The 20,668-nt window shown below is 33.8% G+C and overlaps 3 protein-coding genes across 3 annotated transcripts; 2 read left to right on the top strand and 1 right to left on the bottom strand.

The window, feature by feature from the left end:
- The first annotated feature begins 12,668 nt into the window (after nt 1-12,668).
- Nucleotides 12,669-13,261, top strand: LOC108851691 (protein RESPONSE TO LOW SULFUR 2). Its single transcript, XM_057007109.1, has one exon. It carries the CDS (start codon nt 12,766-12,768, stop codon nt 13,045-13,047), a length of 282 nt encoding a protein of 93 aa, XP_056863089.1. The 5' UTR covers nt 12,669-12,765; the 3' UTR covers nt 13,048-13,261.
- A 2,020-nt stretch (nt 13,262-15,281) lies between these two features.
- On the bottom strand, nt 15,282-17,004 carry LOC108836662 (chloroplastic import inner membrane translocase subunit HP30-2). The gene is made up of 6 exons (XM_018609790.2): nt 16,621-17,004; nt 16,416-16,531; nt 16,014-16,137; nt 15,765-15,913; nt 15,630-15,692; nt 15,282-15,541 (listed from the first exon to the last, which is right to left on the bottom strand). Exons 1-6 carry the CDS (start codon nt 16,912-16,914, stop codon nt 15,502-15,504), a joined length of 786 nt encoding a protein of 261 aa, XP_018465292.1. The 5' UTR covers nt 16,915-17,004; the 3' UTR covers nt 15,282-15,501.
- A 523-nt stretch (nt 17,005-17,527) lies between these two features.
- Nucleotides 17,528-20,666, top strand: LOC108854399 (DNA-binding protein BIN4). Its single transcript, XM_018627945.2, has 13 exons — nt 17,528-17,758; nt 17,855-17,964; nt 18,085-18,331; nt 18,447-18,508; nt 18,772-19,009; nt 19,081-19,145; nt 19,211-19,264; nt 19,433-19,541; nt 19,738-19,784; nt 19,877-19,903; nt 20,035-20,110; nt 20,233-20,378; nt 20,464-20,666. Exons 2-13 carry the CDS (start codon nt 17,914-17,916, stop codon nt 20,560-20,562), a joined length of 1,221 nt encoding a protein of 406 aa, XP_018483447.1. The 5' UTR covers nt 17,528-17,758; nt 17,855-17,913; the 3' UTR covers nt 20,563-20,666.
- Nucleotides 20,667-20,668: the final 2 nt, after the last annotated feature.

The following is a 20,668-nucleotide window of genomic DNA, read 5'->3' as shown; positions in this document are numbered from 1 at the left end:
CCGATCTGCGCATTTAAGCTAATCGGTCTTAGATGAATTCACATCTTGCTTGCGTTGCAAGATATAGAAAAGTTTGTGTATGGACAGTGCAAAACGGCAACCTTAAGTTTGTAAAACATTTGCAATAAAATTATGTTTCCACACACACAACATGCATCAATAAAATAATTATTCTGCGATGCAAAGAGATCATCTACCGGTAGCTGATTTATCTTCAACTTCTTGGGATGCATGCAGAGTATTTGCGTTATGAATTTCCTATTAGACACAAAGTGTCCCACATGGGAAGTTGGAACTAATATTTACTAGTATATAAGATAGATAGGTCAATCCACTTATCACCAATTGGTTTTAAGTGTGAAGCCCATCTAGCTTAACATGGTATCAGAGCCCACGATCCACAAAGTCCAACCCGATCCACATCGATCCGTGCCCAAAGCTGGCCCATCGATCCTTGCCCATAAATTCCGAGATTGACACTCAAAGAGTCATCAACACAAAGTGTCCCACATCGGAAGTTGGAACTAATATTCACTAGTATATAAGATAGATAGATCAATCCACTTATCACCAATTGGTTTTAAGTGTGAAGCCCATCTAGTTTAACAATCTCCTTGCAAACAAAACTGTAACGACCCGGATCTTAGGAGTAAGGCCCATTTGTTTTATTTTAATCAAAACCCATTCCTTTTTATTTTTGTCCCACATTGGAAGTTTGAGCTTCATACCTCACTTCCCTTCTCCTATATAATAGACTCCTCTTCTTCTCTTTATTCTCATCAAGTCAAAGTATTTCTTTGCGCGTGACAAATTGTTGTTAAATTATTCAACGACCAGTCACTAGTTAATTTTTCCGGTGAGATTTCCGGCGAGCTTCCGGCGGGATTTTTGGACGAGCTTCCGGCGGCATTTCTGGGCGAGCTTCCGGTGGGTTTTTCTAGTAAGTATGCCGCTTTCATATTTCTAGTATAGGAATCCATTTTAGGGAAGTTACTATTTTAGGAAAGTTTCTATTTCGGGAAACTTTATTCCTGAGACTCTGCGCCTAAGTCATTGACTCTCGTGTTGCAGTTGACCTCAGTTGATCATTTCCGTTGTTCGTTCCAGTCAGTTGCTAAGGTGAGGGCTATTCCGTTAAATCCTGAGCTAGTTTAGTACTATTATTATTGAAAGTCTAGTTTCGAAACATGATCCGTCTTTGTGAATCGAGTATGTTTGAAAGTCTTGGTTGCTTATTATTAATTTGATTGTTAAACTGGAAATAGGATAATAGAGGATTCAACGATTGTGTGAAATGATTGATGTTAAAGACTGTTATATATATGTATATATCTAGTTATATAGTAAGGACTATGTGGTGAGTGCGGGGGCCCAGAGTGATTTGGGCTAGCGACGCATATGAGTACGGGGGCCCAGAGAAATCTGAGCTAGCGACGTATAGAGTGCGGGGGCACAGAGACATCTGAGCTAGCGACGCATAGTGGATGAGTACGGGGGCCCAGAGACGTCTGAGCTAGCGACGTATATTGTGTGGTGCGGGGTGCAGAGACGTTTGCATATCGACGCATATTGGTGGAGTGCGGGGGTCTAGAGATGTCTGGACTATCGACGCATATTATGATATCGTATATCCGTATGAGGAGAACGCAGGGTGTGTGGACTAGCTATGTACCATCAGCGTATTGTTTGTTTTGTGTGATGTGCTAGGCATCTTGTCTGTTCATGCTAGAGCTACTCTTACATAGTCGTAGTGCTATGTACTGAGTCTGTGGTTTGCGGGTTAGCATCCCATACCTCACTGAGTGACTCCCCTGTTGCTCATCCCTCTTTCTTTTCTCTTTCAGGTGAGCCTGGCAGACAGGAGTGATTGCTTTCGGATTGGTGCATTTGGAAGTTTATTTCTTATTTTCAGACTTTCGGTTTTTAGCTTTTATCTATATTTTCCAGGATTTATGCTATTATTGGATTTATGTTTATTTATTGGATTTATGATGAGTAATAAATGAAAATTTTGGAGATTTTTATTTATTATATTATTTTGGAAAATCGGGGTATTACAATTTGGTATCAGAGCGGGGTTCCGTCCTGGCTCTGACCCGGGACGGCGATTTATGGGACTCGGATTTCAGTGATTTTTCAATGTTTTGGGATTGGGAGTTTTTGAAAAAAAAAATGCACCCTTCTGCCGAGCATCATTCGGTTAGTCATTAGAGATTCTGATTTTCTTTTCTTCTGCAGGTGAAGACCAAGTTTCTTTCGTTTCCATCGTCTATTACCTTTTATCTTTCTTTTCTTCGAAGCTGTGGACGTTCTTTCTTCATCTCTTTGGAATTCGGGACGAATTCTGATTAAGTGGGGGAGAATTGTAACGACCCGGATCTTAGGAGTAAGGCCCATTTGTTTTATTTTAATCAAAACCCATTCCTTTTTATTTTTGTCCCACATTGGAAGTTTGAGCTTCATACCTCACTTCCCTTCTCCTATATAATAGACTCCTCTTCTTCTCTTTATTCTCATCAAGTCAAAGTATTTCTTTGCGCGTGACAAATTGTTGTTAAATTATTCAACGACCAGTCACTAGTTAATTTTTCCGGTGAGATTTCCGGCGAGCTTCCGGCGGGATTTTTGGACGAGCTTCCGGCGGCATTTCTGGGCGAGCTTCCGGTGGGTTTTTCTAGTAAGTATGCCGCTTTCATATTTCTAGTATAGGAATCCATTTTAGGGAAGTTACTATTTTAGGAAAGTTTCTATTTCGGGAAACTTTATTCCTGAGACTCTGCGCCTAAGTCATTGACTCTCGTGTTGCAGTTGACCTCAGTTGATCATTTCCGTTGTTCGTTCCAGTCAGTTGCTAAGGTGAGGGCTATTCCGTTAAATCCTGAGCTAGTTTAGTACTATTATTATTGAAAGTCTAGTTTCGAAACATGATCCGTCTTTGTGAATCGAGTATGTTTGAAAGTCTTGGTTGCTTATTATTAATTTGATTGTTAAACTGGAAATAGGATAATAGAGGATTCAACGATTGTGTGAAATGATTGATGTTAAAGACTGTTATATATATGTATATATCTAGTTATATAGTAAGGACTATGTGGTGAGTGCGGGGGCCCAGAGTGATTTGGGCTAGCGACGCATATGAGTACGGGGGCCCAGAGAAATCTGAGCTAGCGACGTATAGAGTGCGGGGGCACAGAGACATCTGAGCTAGCGACGCATAGTGGATGAGTACGGGGGCCCAGAGACGTCTGAGCTAGCGACGTATATTGTGTGGTGCGGGGTGCAGAGACGTTTGCATATCGACGCATATTGGTGGAGTGCGGGGGTCTAGAGATGTCTGGACTATCGACGCATATTATGATATCGTATATCCGTATGAGGAGAACGCAGGGTGTGTGGACTAGCTATGTACCATCAGCGTATTGTTTGTTTTGTGTGATGTGCTAGGCATCTTGTCTGTTCATGCTAGAGCTACTCTTACATAGTCGTAGTGCTATGTACTGAGTCTGTGGTTTGCGGGTTAGCATCCCATACCTCACTGAGTGACTCCCCTGTTGCTCATCCCTCTTTCTTTTCTCTTTCAGGTGAGCCTGGCAGACAGGAGTGATTGCTTTCGGATTGGTGCTTTGGGAGTTTTATTCTTATTTTCAGACTTCGGTTTTATGCTTTTATCGATATTTTCCGGATTTATTTTATTTATGCTATTATTGGATTATGGTGTTGAGTTTGACTTTTGAGAAGTAATAAATGGAGACTTTTATGAGATTATTATTTATTATATTATTTTAGAAAATCGGGGTATTACAAAAACGATTCGATCCTTCGAGAATATAAGAGCAGAAGAGATCAACGTGATAATGGAGAAGCTTTTCTTTGAGACTTGAGAAAGGGCCAAAAAAAAACATCTCCGAGAGGGAAAGCACCCACGAGCTCCCTGAATTTTCTCACTACGTTCTGGCAAATATATTCACCTCCCTCGGTGCTATATTTTTTCCCCAAGACTACTCTGGTTATAACATCGTTAAAATTAATGAAGAGCTTAGAAACAATCCGAGTGTTGGATAAAAAGGGTGGAGGAAGTATACAAAAAATAAGATATTTAAGAATTTGCTTTTAGTTTTTTTTTAGTTAATATTCCGCTAATGACTCCATCTTAAGAATAATCATGCTCTTGAACTCCCAACATGTAAGGACTGGTTGTTAATCCACAAGTACAATTGTCATTTTACTAACCACTCAATTAGTTTTAGAAAATTAAATATAACAACAAATATAATATTAATTACTTTTTTCTTTTATAATCTATAAAGGTTTTCAACCGATAATTATACTCTAAGAGCACCAACAGCACAAAAAGTCGACACCATAGTCTCTCCTTTTTTTGGACATTCAGTCTCTAGTAGGTCTGGGCAAAACCGTATAATCAAACTGGATCAGAACCGAATCAAAAACCAAACGGATATTCAAATATATAAAAAATACTAATTATATATACTCTAATATAACTAAATATATATTTATAAATTTAAAATCTATTAAAGGATCCAAAAGTAATTTAAGAAAACTAAATTATTACAAAATATCTGAATTATTTGAAAATATCCGAAAGTACTTGAATATTTTTATCCGAAATATCTAAATTAATACGAAATATCCAATATTTTATCATAATGATCCTAATTATTTGATATTTTACATTTTACCCAAAACACATGATATTTAACCTTAATTATTCGAATTACCCAAAATAACCGAAACAGAACCGAATGAAAAGTAAATGAGAACCAAATTTTTCCGGATATTTTCTGGTTCCTACTTTTACTATCCGAACCGAACTTGAAACTATCCCAACCAAACCGAATCGAAAATAAGTCAAGTAATAAATGGATCCACTAACTCCCTATCCAAACTACCCAATACCCGAAATAACTGAACCAAACCGATATTCGAAATACCCAAAATTCTTTTGTCTAAGAAAACAAAAATTGATATACAGTTAACTTTTATAATAATTTTTGAGCGACTCATTTACAAATTTACTAGAGTATGACCCGCGCCTTGCGCGGAGTGAGAGTACAATTAAATATTTAAAATCACATAAAATTAAATGTGGATTACAAATTACATATATATATATATATGTTGAAAATTTGTGGGTGTTTCAATTTTGAAATCATATTAGTATGGGGTTGGGTTTATTTAATAAAATATATTTTCTCAGAATGTTTAAAATTGGTATTTGAAACTAATCAGTGAAGCTGTAGTCAGTTTTCAATTTTCGGCTGGGGTCCATTCGAACAAATTCACCTTTCATTAGTAAATTAAAGAGGATATGTTGAACGGTTTATCGTGTTCCACTCGAAATAGTCCGTAAGTTATCAAACTTTCATAGAAGAAAATTAGAAAAGAAAAATTAAGGGATAGGGTTCAACCAATGGCTAAATCCCGTACAATTGAAGAAGTTCTAATTTACAAAACATACTGGTGTGTTTTCTGCTTTCATTTATCTTTTTTTTTTCTGATTCATTGAGAATTGAGATGGTCTCTGTTTTGAATCTCCTTTATTATAAATGTCTTCAATCTCTAATACCTAACGCAATCATTGACTATTTTGGTTAGATTTTCAAGATGAGATTGAGTTTAAGAAGATTTGTTCATTACGTAAATTCAATATTTATAAATTTGGATGTTTACCGTCTATGAGGCTTAAGGTAGACACCTAAAACTCTTCTCTTATTTATTCTCCTTGCACAATTTTTTTGTCTTCTCTGAATATGTGACTATTGATCTGAATACCTGTAGATAGCGTAAATAATAAAATCCGGGGATTGTTGGTGTTTTTTTGTAAATGGATAAGTTATTCACGTGCAGTGGATGAAGTTCTATTTCACAGACCAAAGTCAGTTTTCTAATTTTTTTCTTTCTGATCCTAGTTTTTCTGATTAGAGGTTAAGCTACCAATATATGTTAAAAGAAACATAGCCAATATAATTATTGATTTCATAATATAAATTTAAACCAAAAAGAGACACAACAAAACTTAGGCAATAGAATTTAAAACTGAGAAAGCAACAAAGTAAAGAAAACAATTCCAAAAAACATGAAAAGACCATAGATTCGCCGATTGGTGTCGTTAGAACTCATAATCTGCAATCCTATTAAGAGTAAAAACAAAGTCTTCAGCATATATATATAGACACATGTAATTAACAAACTCAGTAAACCAAAATGTAATACTTCTTTCTGAAAGCATCAAGTTCAGGAACTTAAACAAAAAAAAATTGAAAACCCATCAATGTTAGACACATTCTTGAATCCACCTTGTCAAAAAAAAAATGTTAGACAACTTTATAGTTAATATAAGCTACGGATTTGTACATTTTAAAATAAGTACTACACATTATCTATTTCTTAATTATTTTTTCAGAACTGTAAACACACAAAGTACAACGTAAAACGTTGAAAGTTGAGTGAATTTAGTCGGATCTGAACCACATATGTATATATATATATTAAAGCAGTTTCATATGGCATTAATGGGTAATTTCAATTAAAGAGAAATGTTTTAATGTGATTGACCAATAAATCATTTTTTTGCCATATCTACTTACTTTGCATTGACCGGTAATTTTCGATTAATAAGAGTAATGATATATCAAATCAATATCAGTTAGCGAGAAAATCGCTAAACTTATGCATAAAGATTATCGTGATTGATAATCTACGGCTGACTTGACCAAAACATCAATATCTGCGTAATTTGCATTTATATCAAATCAATATCAATTATCGACAAAATTGCGTACAATATTATTTATATTAATTAATATCATCATAAAAATTAGAATGCACAAAAAAATACTTTGGAATTATTTTATTTTCCAACTTGACCATAATTATAATGTAAACATTGTTGATTGGTCAAAATACTATGGAATTCAGAGATTTATATTCATAAATATTGAATTTACGTAATGAACAAATACGTAATATTCAAATATTATTGATTTGTCAAAATACCAAGTGACAATATATTAACATATCATATGTGACTTTAGTTTAAGATGATATCTATTTTTTTTTTTGCAAAAACAAAAAGCAATATGAGGTAGGGTAGATTACAAACCATGTTTCACATTGTGTTATTTAAAATCATATTTTATATGTTATATATAAGTAGGAACTTGGTGTCGGATGTATCTGTTATTTTTTCAAACCATGTTTCACACTGTGTTATTTAAAACCATGTTTTATCTGTTATATATAAGGAACATGCGAATAAATGTTTCAGATGAGTCCAATGGCAAGAATAGTAATTAGCTTAGCTGGACATGGGTTATTTCAAAGTCTGTCTGAGAGTGGCTAACTGTGTGACACGTCGCCATAATGGCATCATTGTAAATATATTATATTTTAAAGGTTCCTCTTTTATATTGCTTCCCTTTTAATAATAAGGGGATTACATTATTTAATGTCCAAGAAACTCTTCAATTTATTACCACTGAAGGTGTCCTTAGAGCATGTCCAATTGGGTGCTCTCCCTTTAAATTAGAAACTTTCAAATGAATTTATATATTTACACTGGGATGCATACAGAAAAGCAGTGGAGTAGGGGTGATATCCTCTAAGACAAGGCCCATCCCTTTAGAATTCGTAGCCTCCTTGGGGTTTTTTTTTTAATGCTGGATTTATTGTTAGTTTTTAGGCATATAGTTCTAAACAATTAGAATATCAAAACAAAAATAGAAAATGATACACCAGTAGGGATCCAAAGTAAAATAACATACATTTTGTGTATGGATGACTAAAAATTTTTACATAATTTCATATTTGTTTTTGGAATAGTTGAATCTCAAAGGAGATTATCTTCATATTAATCCAAAACACTATGCTTCATACTGAATTGAAATGTCAGGAAGGACTTGGTGAGAAAACCATTTTCCTTTTAAAAATCTTATTGACTATATCTTCTTTATGTTAAACTTGCAATCAATTTTCTGCTTTTAACAACAGTGATGGTGAACTGGTGCACACGTAGCATAATTTCTGACGTGAGTTGGTATGTTTTAAAATCTATTTGAGATATTTTGATGATACATTAATTAGGGGAAAATCGCATAAAAACCCTGAAAGTGACACATACTGACACTTTAAACCTTGAAGTTTTTTCACTAACACTTTAAACCTTCAAAGTGACATTTATATCAGAAAAAGCCTTCAAACTATAAAGTTGACCTGTTTAACAGGTAAAAAAAAGGAAAAATTAAATAAAAATAAAAAATTAAATAAAAATTCAGAAAATTAAAAAAAACTATAATATTTAATCAAAATACAGAAATTTAAATAAAATTCAGAAAATTACATAAAATCAGAAAATAAAATAAAATAAAAATTCAGATACAAAAAATTATAATATTTAAAATAATATATTTAAAAATTAAATAAAAATTCAGAAAACTAAAAAAAAAGGTATTTTCCAAAAAATTACAAGATTGCTATTTTTTAGAATGGACCAAATCATTGGCAATTATAATTGCAAACATATCATTACTTACGATGATGATTTCTAACATAACCATTAACAATGATGATTTTTACATATTTTCAACGGTAATTTCTGACACCATCGTCGAAATGACTGTAGATGTGTCAATAAAAACATTTTGACAGCCGTCACTGTGAACGATGATATGCATAATGCATGTAATACACTAAATTTTAAGCTATTTAAGTGTCAATTTGATGTTTATTAAAAAACATTGTTATTTGTGAAATTCATGAATTTTTATTTAATTTTATAATTTATTTTATTTTATTTCATTTTTATTTAATTTTTTATTTCGATTTAATCTTATTCATTTACTTATTTGAATTTTATTAACTTCTGATTTTTAGTTATTTTCTGATTTTTATTTAATTTCTTTAAATTAAATAAATTTTCTGAAATTTTATTTAATTTCTGAATTTTATAATAATTTTTATAATTTTTTACGATTTTTTTTATTTTTAATTTAATTTTCTGAACTTTTATTTAATTTTCTGAGTTTTTTTTATTTTTGGTTTTTTATTTAGTTTTATGAATTAAATAATTTTTTTTGGAAATAACCTACAAATCACTATTTTTACCTGCTAAACAGGTCATTTATTTTGTTTGAAGGTTTTTTATGACACAAATGTCAGTTTCAGGGTTAAAAGTGTTAGTGAAAAAGCTTCAGAGTTTAAAGTGTCAGTAAGTGCCACTTTCAGGATTTTTTATGCGATTTTCCCCATTAATTAGCTATAAGGAGATAGTGATCACTGATCAGCATCCATAGAGCATATTCCAACTAAACATTTCAACAGTTGGCGTGCCTACTCTGTGTTATGCATTACTAATTTAAATAATCATTTAAAAATGACAAAATCTGACCAAAATCTCTTCTTTCTTTTTTTGTAAATTACCATAATCTCTTCTTTTGTTTAGTAATCTGACTAAATAGGTAAATAGTCTTTGGAATATATAACTAACTTTTCATTTGGCTCAAGCAAACCTCAATTATAAATCCAAAATCGATTCAGACTTAAATGTGAACACATATCTATATTATTAAAACAGAAACATTACAACTTCTTCTAAGTGGATTTTTAATATAGACCTTATATTTTAATTAAACACATCATCCTTTATATATTAAGCATACCATAACCGACCTAATAGTCTATCTTATTAAACGTATCATAACTGAATATGGCATCCATCTATGTTTGACCATATTCCATATATTATTCTAGGTCGATTTATATATGAATACATTATCATACATACTATATCATATATTCTTAATAATGTAAATTTGGCCATTTCCATTATCCTACATCGTTCAAAAGGAAAATTCTGTTCTTTATTACGAGATGCTGTAAAAGAGACCCTCACTATCTCAAACAATGAGTGTAATGTAAACACTATCCGTTATTCAGTATTTTATAATGTAAATTTCCTACCAAAGTATCCAATGGTTAGGGAAAAATCTATAGACCAATGGTTATTAATGTAATTTTTCTAAATTTAAGTTTTTTTGGTTTAAAAAAGAATAATAATATTACCCTATACTGTTTCATTTATAGTATATAATATATTATACACACAAACTATTCATTTTCATTGGCTATATTCATTGTATTAGTACAAATAATATTAGATAGATTAATTATAGACACATACATGAGATAGATGAACCAACTAATATCGAATAATTTTTAATAGAATACAGTGAAACTTCTATAAATTAATAATGTTGGGACTACACCAAAATTTCAATTTTTATTAATTTATAGAGATTATTAATTTATCGATATACTAATTGATTCAAAAACTCAATTTGAAACTATAAAATTATATTAATTTATAGAGATTTTTAGTGTGTATTAATTTATCGAATATTAATTTAAAGAGGTTATACTGTAGATTTAACATTTGAAATTTATTTAATAAGATGCCATAATAATATTTTGTCCAAAAAAGGTCCACTTTTGAACTCGGGTTCATATCACAAGTTCATCTCGATCGGTTACATCCTTATTAGTAATTTTTTTTCATTTCAAACTGATCCAGCACGATATTTCGATTTTAATGTTCATATATTTCTGTTAACAATTGTTATCTATATATATATATATATATATACTTCCGGTAATTTACAAAATAAAAACCTTAATTTTTACTTAACAATAAAATATTTTATAGAAAAATCTCTTCTCCAAGTCATATCAATTATGCCTAATACCTCGGTGACCATATTGCCTGATTTGGTATTTATTATAGATTAGGCAATTGGATTAGGGAATATTTGCGTAGTATATTCGTAAAATAAACATCCGGATTTAAATCTGAAGTAAAATAAATTATATAGAAAATCTTTCTATTATTATAGAAATTTCAATGTATATTCTTATTTACATAACAAAAACCAAAAAAAAATTACTTTGCAATAAAATCTTTTATGGAAAAACCCTTTCTCCAAGTCATTTCAATTATGCATAATATCTCGGTGAACATCTCACGTGATTTGATATTTATTATAGATTACTTATATGTTTATCAAAATATTTGGGAGTAAAGTATGTTCCTTTGCATTAAAATTAAACTGTAATTACTGGTCTTTATAATCATCTTTCACATCCACGATCACCTAAAAAAAACAACTATAACGAAACAAAGCACTTTTCGATTACTAAATAGTGTCAAATCATTAAGAAACAATTGGCTAATTCGCGTTAAAGTACTTCATTCATGGAAACATAAGACCAGTTTTGGGGGCAATACAAAATTAACTTCGTAATGTACAAAAAATAATCAAAACACAAGTTTTATAACAAATCTTGTGTTTCCATAAACAAAACAGAATCCGTGCTTACAATTGAATAAAAACCCGTCCGACCGGGCGGGTCATGATCTAGTATCTACGTAAAATAGCATAAGAGATAGAGTGATATAAATGTAAGGAACCGATAAAAAATGTGTGAGTTTGAAAGAGCGACAAGATGCATTGAACCTGGACGTGTTTTTGAACTATGGCAAGTCTGGCGTGACACATTTTTCTTAGATTTTTCTAGTGATTTGTCGTGACCTGCCATGTTTCATGAATATTGTTTAGTTTTCTTTATAATTCTGTAAAATTACTTTAAATCAGACAGATATTTTTCACATACAGCAGAAACAGATGCGAATCAGTTACCACTTCATTCATATGAAGACAAAAACTCTTCATAGTAACATTTCCTATATACATAACATAGCAATCACGAGATAGTTAATTTTTATAAAGAATAAAAAAATAAGTGACTTGCTCTTAAGTCTTAACTATAGAAGAATAAGAGGGGGTAAATAGTTGCCGTTCAAAAGAAAAAAAGAGGGAGTAAATAGTTGTATAATTGTGACGGCTATTGACTTTGGTAGAAACTGTCCAATTAAGAGAAAGAGGTGGGAAAATGATTACGTCGACAAGGCTTTGCTAGCTCTCACAACATCATTCCTTTATGGTGGCTTTAATTGGCGGAATATATAAGTGGAAAGGATAAAGGTTAGAAAATGATTTCCACTACACTCATTTTTCCTAGAAAAAAGAAGGTAGTGAAAATTCTTATTTTGTTTATTTTTACATGTCATCTAAGAGACATTCGGAAAATATAGAACGAAATTCATATAACATGGGCCTTGCAAATAAAATGCCACACGGAAATTAACATATTCATATATGGTTCAAACTTTTTAGATTTATCTTGTGTATTCTAGATATAAAAAAGAACTTTTGACGAGAGTATTACCACATATCAAAGCTAAAAGTATAGCGAGTTATGCCATAGACTAAAATCGATTGTATAAGTGGAGAATTCTTTTAGTTTTGTCATAAAATTTTGTATTTCTCAAAAATACTCGTAATTTTTTTTTTTTTGAATCCAATCTCCAACAACATTCCTAGCTCTACGAATATTGTTGTTGCACCACACAAATTTTGACAATTGTATAGTGGGATCCAACGTGTGTCAGAAAATAATAAAAAAACAAAATATTCTAGAGGAAGAAAATAACTCACCAGAAGAAAAGAAAACGAGAACAAGAGATACATTGAACCTAGACATATACCCTTACCCACCCAAAGGCCAGTCACCATGACGCCTATAAAATAGGACCATTCAAGAACCCATATGAAGAACAAGAACACAAACACAAAGCCAACACAAAAAAAATAAAACTCAACCAAAAAAAAACAAAGAAACTTCGAAAAACAAATGGGGAAAGGAGGAAATTTTGTGACGGTAGCGGCTTCTGAGGTGGAGGAGCTACGACGGAAGAACGGAGAGATGGAAAGAGCGGTGGAGGAAATGAGGAAAGAGATGTTGCAGCTGTGGCGGCGGACGCAGGTGGCTGAGGAGGCCGAGGAGCGTCTCTGCTCTCAGCTTGCCGAGCTCGAAGCCGAATCGCTCGACCAGGCGCGTGATTACCAATCTCGCATCCTCTTCCTCGTGAACGAACTCTCTCGTCTCTCTTCCTCCGATTTAGCCTCGCCCTAGATTGATAGACACATATGTATGTGTAAGGATAGATTCTTAGACTGATATGCATTTATCTTAATTTACAATATTGGCTCATATCAGTGCCAATCTGTAGAGTTTTTCGTTTTTTTTTCTTATTGTTTATAGATCTCAAATTTCTGCTTGGAAATTTTAGTGTAAACAAAAATCCATGTTATAAAAAAAAAGGTAATGAAAGTCTTTGAAAATTAAAGCTCTGTTAGTTTGACATATAACAGGACAGTACAAAGCCTCTTGACTTTTTTTATAACAATTTGGATCGGAAACGCAATTAACAAAGGAAGAACGTTTATTTTGTTATTGTTTCTCTTCATAATTCATATGTGAGGAGATATCCAATTGAAAAATTGTAAGAAAGCCTCAAGTATTTGAAATGTCATCTTTGATCAAAAATTTACTAATAACTCAGTATATGTGTTTTGTTGTTGTTGGCTTTCTATCGCTGACCTCTAGTGCCGTTCCAACGTTCGTTTTGGTCTTTCAAGAGTATTACATATCAAGTTTATTTCACGAAAACAGATAGTGAATCGGAGCACATGTTGTACTTTTGTGCCATAACTAAAACTTAGCTTAACTCTCTTCAACCATGAATCACATACATGGATCTCCTATCCGCAACCACAACCACAACATTCAGAACATATATATATATATAGTTTATCCTTTTCAATCAAATTTTTTTCTGAACTGTAAATGCAGAAACAAAATCGAAACAGGAAAAGACATTATGTTTCTATTTTGTGTATACGTATATATGCTTTACAAAAAAATATATTGAATTGTATTATTGTCAGATGTAAATGCAAATGCAAATAGTATGGAGTTTGAATCGTTTTTCTTATCTCAAAAGAATGTCCTTGTTCAACAGATTCGGGCGACCATAAAAGGATGGTGTAGCTAATGTGATATTTACCAGAAATAATAGTAAAGCTAAACCCTATAGAGAAGGATATACTTGGTGGGGAAATCCCATAGCCTCACATCATATGCATCCGAATCATTTTCATGAGTATATATGAAAATATGAGTTATTGATGTATTTATATTAGTTGTTTTAGACGTTGATGTGATGCCCAACTTAAATAAACCATTTCTTATGCAAGCACAGTTTTGAATGGTGAAACGCAACCGGACTTTAAAGGAAAGTCAGGATGGTTATGGTTCGATAAATCAAACGCAATCGGTCTTTTGCTTGAAAAACATTGTGTATGTTTTATACATCTTACTGGACAAAAATATAAAGAGAACGTGATGAATATTAAGACAATCATACACAGTTCAGAATATTGTATTATTTCATCATTAAAGCCAAAACACTACAGTATTTCTTTCTTTAAAGCACAATGACCACCACCCACGAGCAACCGACAATGACGTTTCATATTTGATTATTAAGTGATTTTTGCTTATTATTCTTGTGAAGATATTTTGGTTAAACAGTTCATCAAGGACAAGGAGATGTGAAACTGTTTTTACAAAGGAGCATCATTACTCTAGAACTATATAGCAGAAGTTTCAACATAACCAAATATTTAATAATGAATATTTGTATATTTCTGCGATAGTTATATATTTTGCTCAAATGCTTCCAAAAATTATATAGCAACGTGCGTCCTTTCTTAACCAATAATGATTAATGAACCTTGTAAGAAAGCATTGTTTGGTCGCCGGATTCAGATTAGGCTTATTTTAGGCCAACAATAGATTCAACAGTACGCGTAGTTCATGTCCTTGTGCATATAAAAAGGCGTCGCACATGGTTACTAAACTTAAATTGACATGTTCTTTTAAGATAATTTAGTGTAAGGTACATGGTTACTTGTACTATAGGAATAAACCTAACCAAACCAACCAATGGGCCATAAAACCCATCAATAAGTTTGTTCAAATTCATGTTTTAAATTTCTGTTAAATTGGATAACTAAATAATTGCATAGTTAGGAGTTTTGATTGTCAATTTAAATTCAGATAGAATGTGAATTCTTACATTTGATATACTTAAGGTGTTTTTAAAAAATGTAGATAGAAAATTTGGTCTAAACTTTGGCTAAGGAAGATACACAAGGTTTCTCAAGTAAACTTTTAAATCACATATTCTTGTAACACTTGAAATTCATCAGATATTAATTTGAAGATGTACCTTTTCACAATATTAAATCCCTAAAATGATTTGGATGAAGTAATAAGAGATACAAGTTTATGGGTTTTGAGTCTTTTGACTAAAATAAAAATCATAAATTGGTAATCGAAGTAATCTGTAATCATAGTTCATAAGAAGATATTACAAGTTTATTGCTAGCAACATGAGCCAATAATAGTATAATAATAAAAATAATAATACCACCGTACAAGAAACTAATTGTGCTTGAGATACTTGATAACGAAACCATACAAAGATTATGCCAAACATACAAAGATGCTCTTTCTCAAGTCTCAACCACGGTTTCCTCGTTTACCCTTCAGCTCAGGGTCCCTAAACGTACCAACAAAACCACCACAAATTCAGTGATCTCACAGATTCATGTATCTGAAAACAGAGCTAAAAGTTATTAGAGTCAAACCTCTGGATGTGATCTAGTATCAGTAGCCTTGGTCCCGGTGGGATGCTCACGTCTTTAAGCGCACTGGTCACACACACACAGACAGAGATCAGTTTTAGTTGATAAAGAAAATGAAAAGTTGAAGAGCTAAGTTACCTATCAGTGAGCAATGGCAAAGTGGGATCTGCCAACAAACCCTTCTTGAAGTTCTTCTCATACTTCTCTAGACCCAGTTTCAGCAGCATAGATCTCGCCCGAGCATCGTAAGGATCTTCAACGCTTGGTTTAGAGAACCTTTCCCCTAACTGAACAAGACAGAAAAAAAAGAAACACATGTTTAATGAAGCACCTGCCTAATTTCAAGAACAGTACAGTCTCCTCCCTATATATATGATCATAACTCACCTTGAAAAAAATTCCTTGAAAAAGAGAGAAACCAGCAGCAGTGGTGATTGCATTCATTGGCTGTCCCTGTAACCCTGCGCTCACCAGAGAATATGCGACTCCAGATCCAAACGCCGCAACCACACTGCACACAACAATACAACAAAACAAGTAAACCACTGAGATTTCTTTAACCATCAGATATTTCACACAAGAGGTCAAAACCAATGAGAGCTGATTCAGAGAGAGAGAGAATGCAATAAATGATGATTACGACATGTAACTTGTCTCCAACTATATATTAAAAAGATTAACCCAACATTAACACTAGATGCAGATACTAATCGTTACACTATACAAAAGCTTATCAAAAGCTAAAGCTGCAAACTTTCAGGGATAAAAAAACTAAAAATCAAAACTTACGCAGACTCAAGATCCTCTTTGCCTCTAATCCGCTTCATAACGCAAGCTATACCAGCATTAACACCAGTAATAGCCGCAAAGTTCCGAGCTTGGACCAAGGGCCCACCCACAAGAGCCTAACAACACAGCAAAGCAATAAATGGTGAAAACGAATCAATAAAAAAATCCAATCAAAGTTAGGGTTTTTGCGAGGGTTTCAAAGGACCTGAGTTTGCTGCAACGACGCCATGGCCTGAGGGTCCACGCCAGTCTGAGGAGGCATCTCAGGGGAGAGAGTACCCATGAGACCACCGATGAAAGCTCCCTGGACGCCTCCCATGGCGGTGACGACGGCGGCTTCAACGGGCAGCTTCTGTTTAGACAGCCACGCCTTGAAACCCGTCTCCGCCTCTTTGAACTTGACCTGAAGCTGCTGGATTGGATTCTCCTGGAGGCTCATCACCGCCATTGTTTCTCCGTCTCCACGCTTCTTCTTCTCTACTACTACGTCTTTCCCCATCTTCTTCTGCTTCTCTCACACTTTTCTTGTTCTCTTCGTCTCACTCTGTCTTCTTATCTTACCTCGTTTTTACAATGCCGTCTCCGTTTCTGGTAAGATGTGTTTGTTGTTGTTGAGCCTTTAAGATCGAGTCGGGCTTTTTATGTTCGTGGTCCATTTAAGATCTATTTTGGGTTTTTAGACCTAACTGGGCCTTTTCATGCGCCATAGGTTAATATAATAATTTTAAATATAATATTTTTATTTTGAAATAAAATTTTAATTAATTTTTAAAAATATTATTTTTATATTTTAATTTCAAAGGTTTACGAAGATAAATTATCAATGTATATTTTATACTCTTATTTCTTTTGATTTGATTTAACTATTTCAGTTTTATTTTATTTGTTTAAGTTATCAAATTTTGAAAAATTTAGATACCATACTTTTTTTTTATGAAATCATACACTAAATTATATCAAGCAATATATTAACCGTAGCATGTCACATGCACATGAACATCCTTTTTTTGTTTGATTAAACAAAATATGGTGATATTTAGACATGTTGGGGACCAATCTTTATAAATGCAAAACTTTTTATTTACGTGTTAAGATCTACTTGGGCTCATTATTCATATCCATAATTGGGCCTTGTACAAACACTAAGAAACCGGAACAAGCGGTTTGTGGCCAATCTTCCCGCGTCTTTCACACACTTCAATCTCGCCGGCGGCGGAAACTTCCGCTTCCTTCCTCCCTTCCCTCCGTCAATCTAGATCTCATCTCCGTATTTCAGCGTCCGTAGAATCGAAACTTTTCAAATTCGTCCTCTTCTTCTTCTTCTTCTTCTTCTTCTTCTTAAGGTGAGCTTCGATTTCATCGAATCTATGGTTTCTTAAGATCTCTTTTAGGGTTTTGATAATGCATGTATCCACGAGCTGATTGTTTCAATTGAGTAGACCTTGAAGTCGGAAGAAGCACGAATTGGTGAAAACTTGAGCTCTGAAGGAAGTGAATTATGAGCAGCAGCTCCAGAGAGGGATCTCCCGATTGGCTTCGATCTTTCCAGGTTTAAACTTATTCGATTCAATCCGAATTCTAGTTTTTTGTTAAAATGGGTTTGCTTTATTACAGAAACAGGATTGAAAGGTGGAAGCTTTGTTCTTTGTTTGTGTGTGTGTGTGTGCAGGCACCCACCACCACTTCATTGTTATCACTATCTTCTTCAGATGATAGTCCTTGCAGGGAATCTGAAACCATTTCGTCTCTTCCTGTGACTGGTGACGGTGATGCCGTCGTTACTATTCTGGACAAAGAGTCCTCGGAGTCTCTGTCTAAGAAGGATTCCAAAACGAAGTTGGTGACTAAGCAAGTGAGTATCGAGCAGGTGTTCTCTAGGAGGAAGAAGAAAGTAGATGCTAGTCTTGACCTTGAAGGTATTAAGAAGCATTTCTTTCTTAAGAGAGACTATCAGTTTCTGATTTCTGGGGACTTATGTTCTGAATGTTGAGCTCTTGAATGCATGTTTTTGACTATCTGAACAATTTGCAGAGAAGGAGAGTGGAAATGAAGTTGACGGTGAAGAGAACTCTAGCAAGCAGAAGGACGCTAAAGTAAGAAACTTCTGTGCTTCGAAGTTAGTGTGATTCGAGCGTTTCTTCTTTGCATGCATCTGTTTGATAGATAGAATACTATTCTTTTGAGATAGTGATTTCTTAGTTATCAACACTCCTCTATGGAAGCCTCCCAGCTGCATGAATTATGATGAGATTAGGTGGCAGTCGTTCTGTTGTTCTCTACCTGCCTTAGTCTTGCTAATTCTTAGTTTGGGATGAAGCTGACATGTTACTGTGTATCTTTTCCTTTTCTTTATCAGGAAGGAGATGATTATGTATGGTTTGTCTCATCTGATTCTGAACCACCATCTAGTGAACCAGTGAGTCAGCAAGTGACTATGGCAACTGTAAAGGATGAGGATATTGTTATTCAACCTAAAGAGGGAGAACCTGCGGTTAAGAAGGCTCAAAAGAAAAAATCTCCGAAGAAAAAGGCAAATAGTGACCGCCAGTCACCCAAGAAAGAAGACAGTGCACAAGAAATTTTGAAAACTGAAGGTATAATTTCAACCAAGCCTTTGTGACTTAGGATTATTCTAAAGTATTTTGACGGTCCCTCTATCATGCAGATAAAGATACAGATGCAACAGTAGCCGAAGAAGTAAAAAAGGATAAGAATGTCAAGCCTTCTTCTGTAAGAATCTTTTGCTAGGACCACTGTCGTTGTTTCTTCCTTCTGACCAGATTTATAAATTGCAGGGCTCAAGTTCAAGGTTGCCTTTGGTACTTTCTGAGAAGGTGAATCGCACAAAGGTAATACAAATATGTTTCTTTGCACATGGCTTTACACTCTATGTTTATTTATCTTTGCTATGGTGGCTGGTAACACTTATATTACGGGAAGACAAACTTCATCCATATTATAGTGTAGTTGTAGATAAAGCACATCTGTTAAAAAAAAGCATTGAACTAATTTTACAGGTACTCGTTGAATGTGAAGGGGATTCTATAGATTTGAGTGGAGACATGGGGGCTGTTGGGCGTGTGGTTGTGTCAGACACAACCGAGGACGTGTACTTGGACTTGAAAGGCATGTCCCCCAATCATTCTTTACGCTTCTTCTGATGTTTAAAAATGGTTCTGTGTTTTTTTCCTTGCAAAACATTTGATAGAAAATCAGCTATGCCTACTGAGTATAACAGAACTGGTTATCTTACGTACTACACTTCAAAGAATCAGTTCATGGCTGGAGTCTCTTTACTAACACTTATCATTTCATGTTTCAGGAACCATATACAAATCAACAATCGTTCCATCCAGAACGTTTTGCATTGTACGGTTTTTTGGTTTTCCTTGTACCTTATTTTCATCTTCTAAGGGCAATAGTTACATGCAATTACTCACACCTGAAACCTTGCATTTCAGGTTAACGTTGGCCAGTCAGAGGCAAAGGTTAGTAATATTTCTCTTGTGCTTTCTTGTTGCAACGCATAGATCTTTTTCCTGAAGCTGTAAACTTCTTGGGAACTAAAACATAGATTGGAGTAACAACCTAATTTTTGGATCATACGTTTCCTTGTCAGATTGAAGCTATTATGAATGATTTCATACAGCTAACGCCACAATCTAATGTATATGAAGCAGAAACAATGATGGAAGGTCAGCTCGTTTTCTGTTTCGATTTTGAGTGAAATGACATTATTACTACCTTGTTTTCTTGTAGCACTATTGTGGTACGCAAATGCCTACTTCTCCAGCTAAATTTATGACCTATATTATAGGCACTCTGGAGGGATTCTCGTTCGATTCAGACGATGAATCTAACAAAAACGGCAAGACGGCTTCAAAGCCAGCTGATCAAAGTGGAAGTGCAGCGGAGGTAACCAACGCAAATGGCAAAGGCAAAGCCAAAGCTAAAGGCGAAAATGTACGTTAGCAAAACTAAGGATTCCTCGTGAAATCACTTATATTGTTGGCCGATAGTAAAGGATGTTTTTGTGGAATGTTTGCAGGTAGTAGGGAAAAAGAGAGGAAGACCAACCAAAGAGAAGCAGCAACCAGCAAAGAAGGCTAGAAGCTCTGCTCCTAAGAAAACAAAACCCAAGAAATGAGTTATGATTTTGATTTATCCCTTTATTTGTTTTTTTTTTAACTTGTAATTTTCTTTATTCAGTTGAGACAAAACTATATACATGAAATAGACAAGTTTTACATATA

Source organism: Raphanus sativus, chromosome 4, assembly GCF_000801105.2.
Source record: "Raphanus sativus cultivar WK10039 chromosome 4, ASM80110v3, whole genome shotgun sequence".
Lineage (NCBI taxonomy): Eukaryota > Viridiplantae > Streptophyta > Magnoliopsida > Brassicales > Brassicaceae > Raphanus > Raphanus sativus.
The sequence above is the reverse complement of the archived record's forward strand: the minus strand, read 5'-3'. Positions and strand labels throughout refer to the sequence as shown.

Coding starts and splice junctions, on each gene's coding strand:
- LOC108854399 (XM_018627945.2), top strand. CDS start 17,914: ATGAGCAGCAGCTCCAGAGAGGGATCTCCCGATTGGCTTCGATCTTTC. Junction 17,965..18,084: donor ATTGGCTTCGATCTTTCCAG/GTTTAAACTTAT, acceptor GTGTGTGTGCAG/GCACCCACCACCACTTCATT. Junction 19,542..19,737: donor CGTGTACTTGGACTTGAAAG/GCATGTCCCCCA, acceptor TTCATGTTTCAG/GAACCATATACAAATCAACA.
- LOC108836662 (XM_018609790.2), bottom strand. CDS start 16,914: ATGGGGAAAGACGTAGTAGTAGAGAAGAAGAAGCGTGGAGACGGAGAA. Junction 16,138..16,415: donor AAAGAGGATCTTGAGTCTGC/GTAAGTTTTGAT, acceptor TGTTGTGTGCAG/TGTGGTTGCGGCGTTTGGAT. Junction 15,914..16,013: donor TTCAAGGAATTTTTTTCAAG/GTGAGTTATGAT, acceptor TGTCTTGTTCAG/TTAGGGGAAAGGTTCTCTAA.
- LOC108851691 (XM_057007109.1), top strand. CDS start 12,766: ATGGGGAAAGGAGGAAATTTTGTGACGGTAGCGGCTTCTGAGGTGGAG.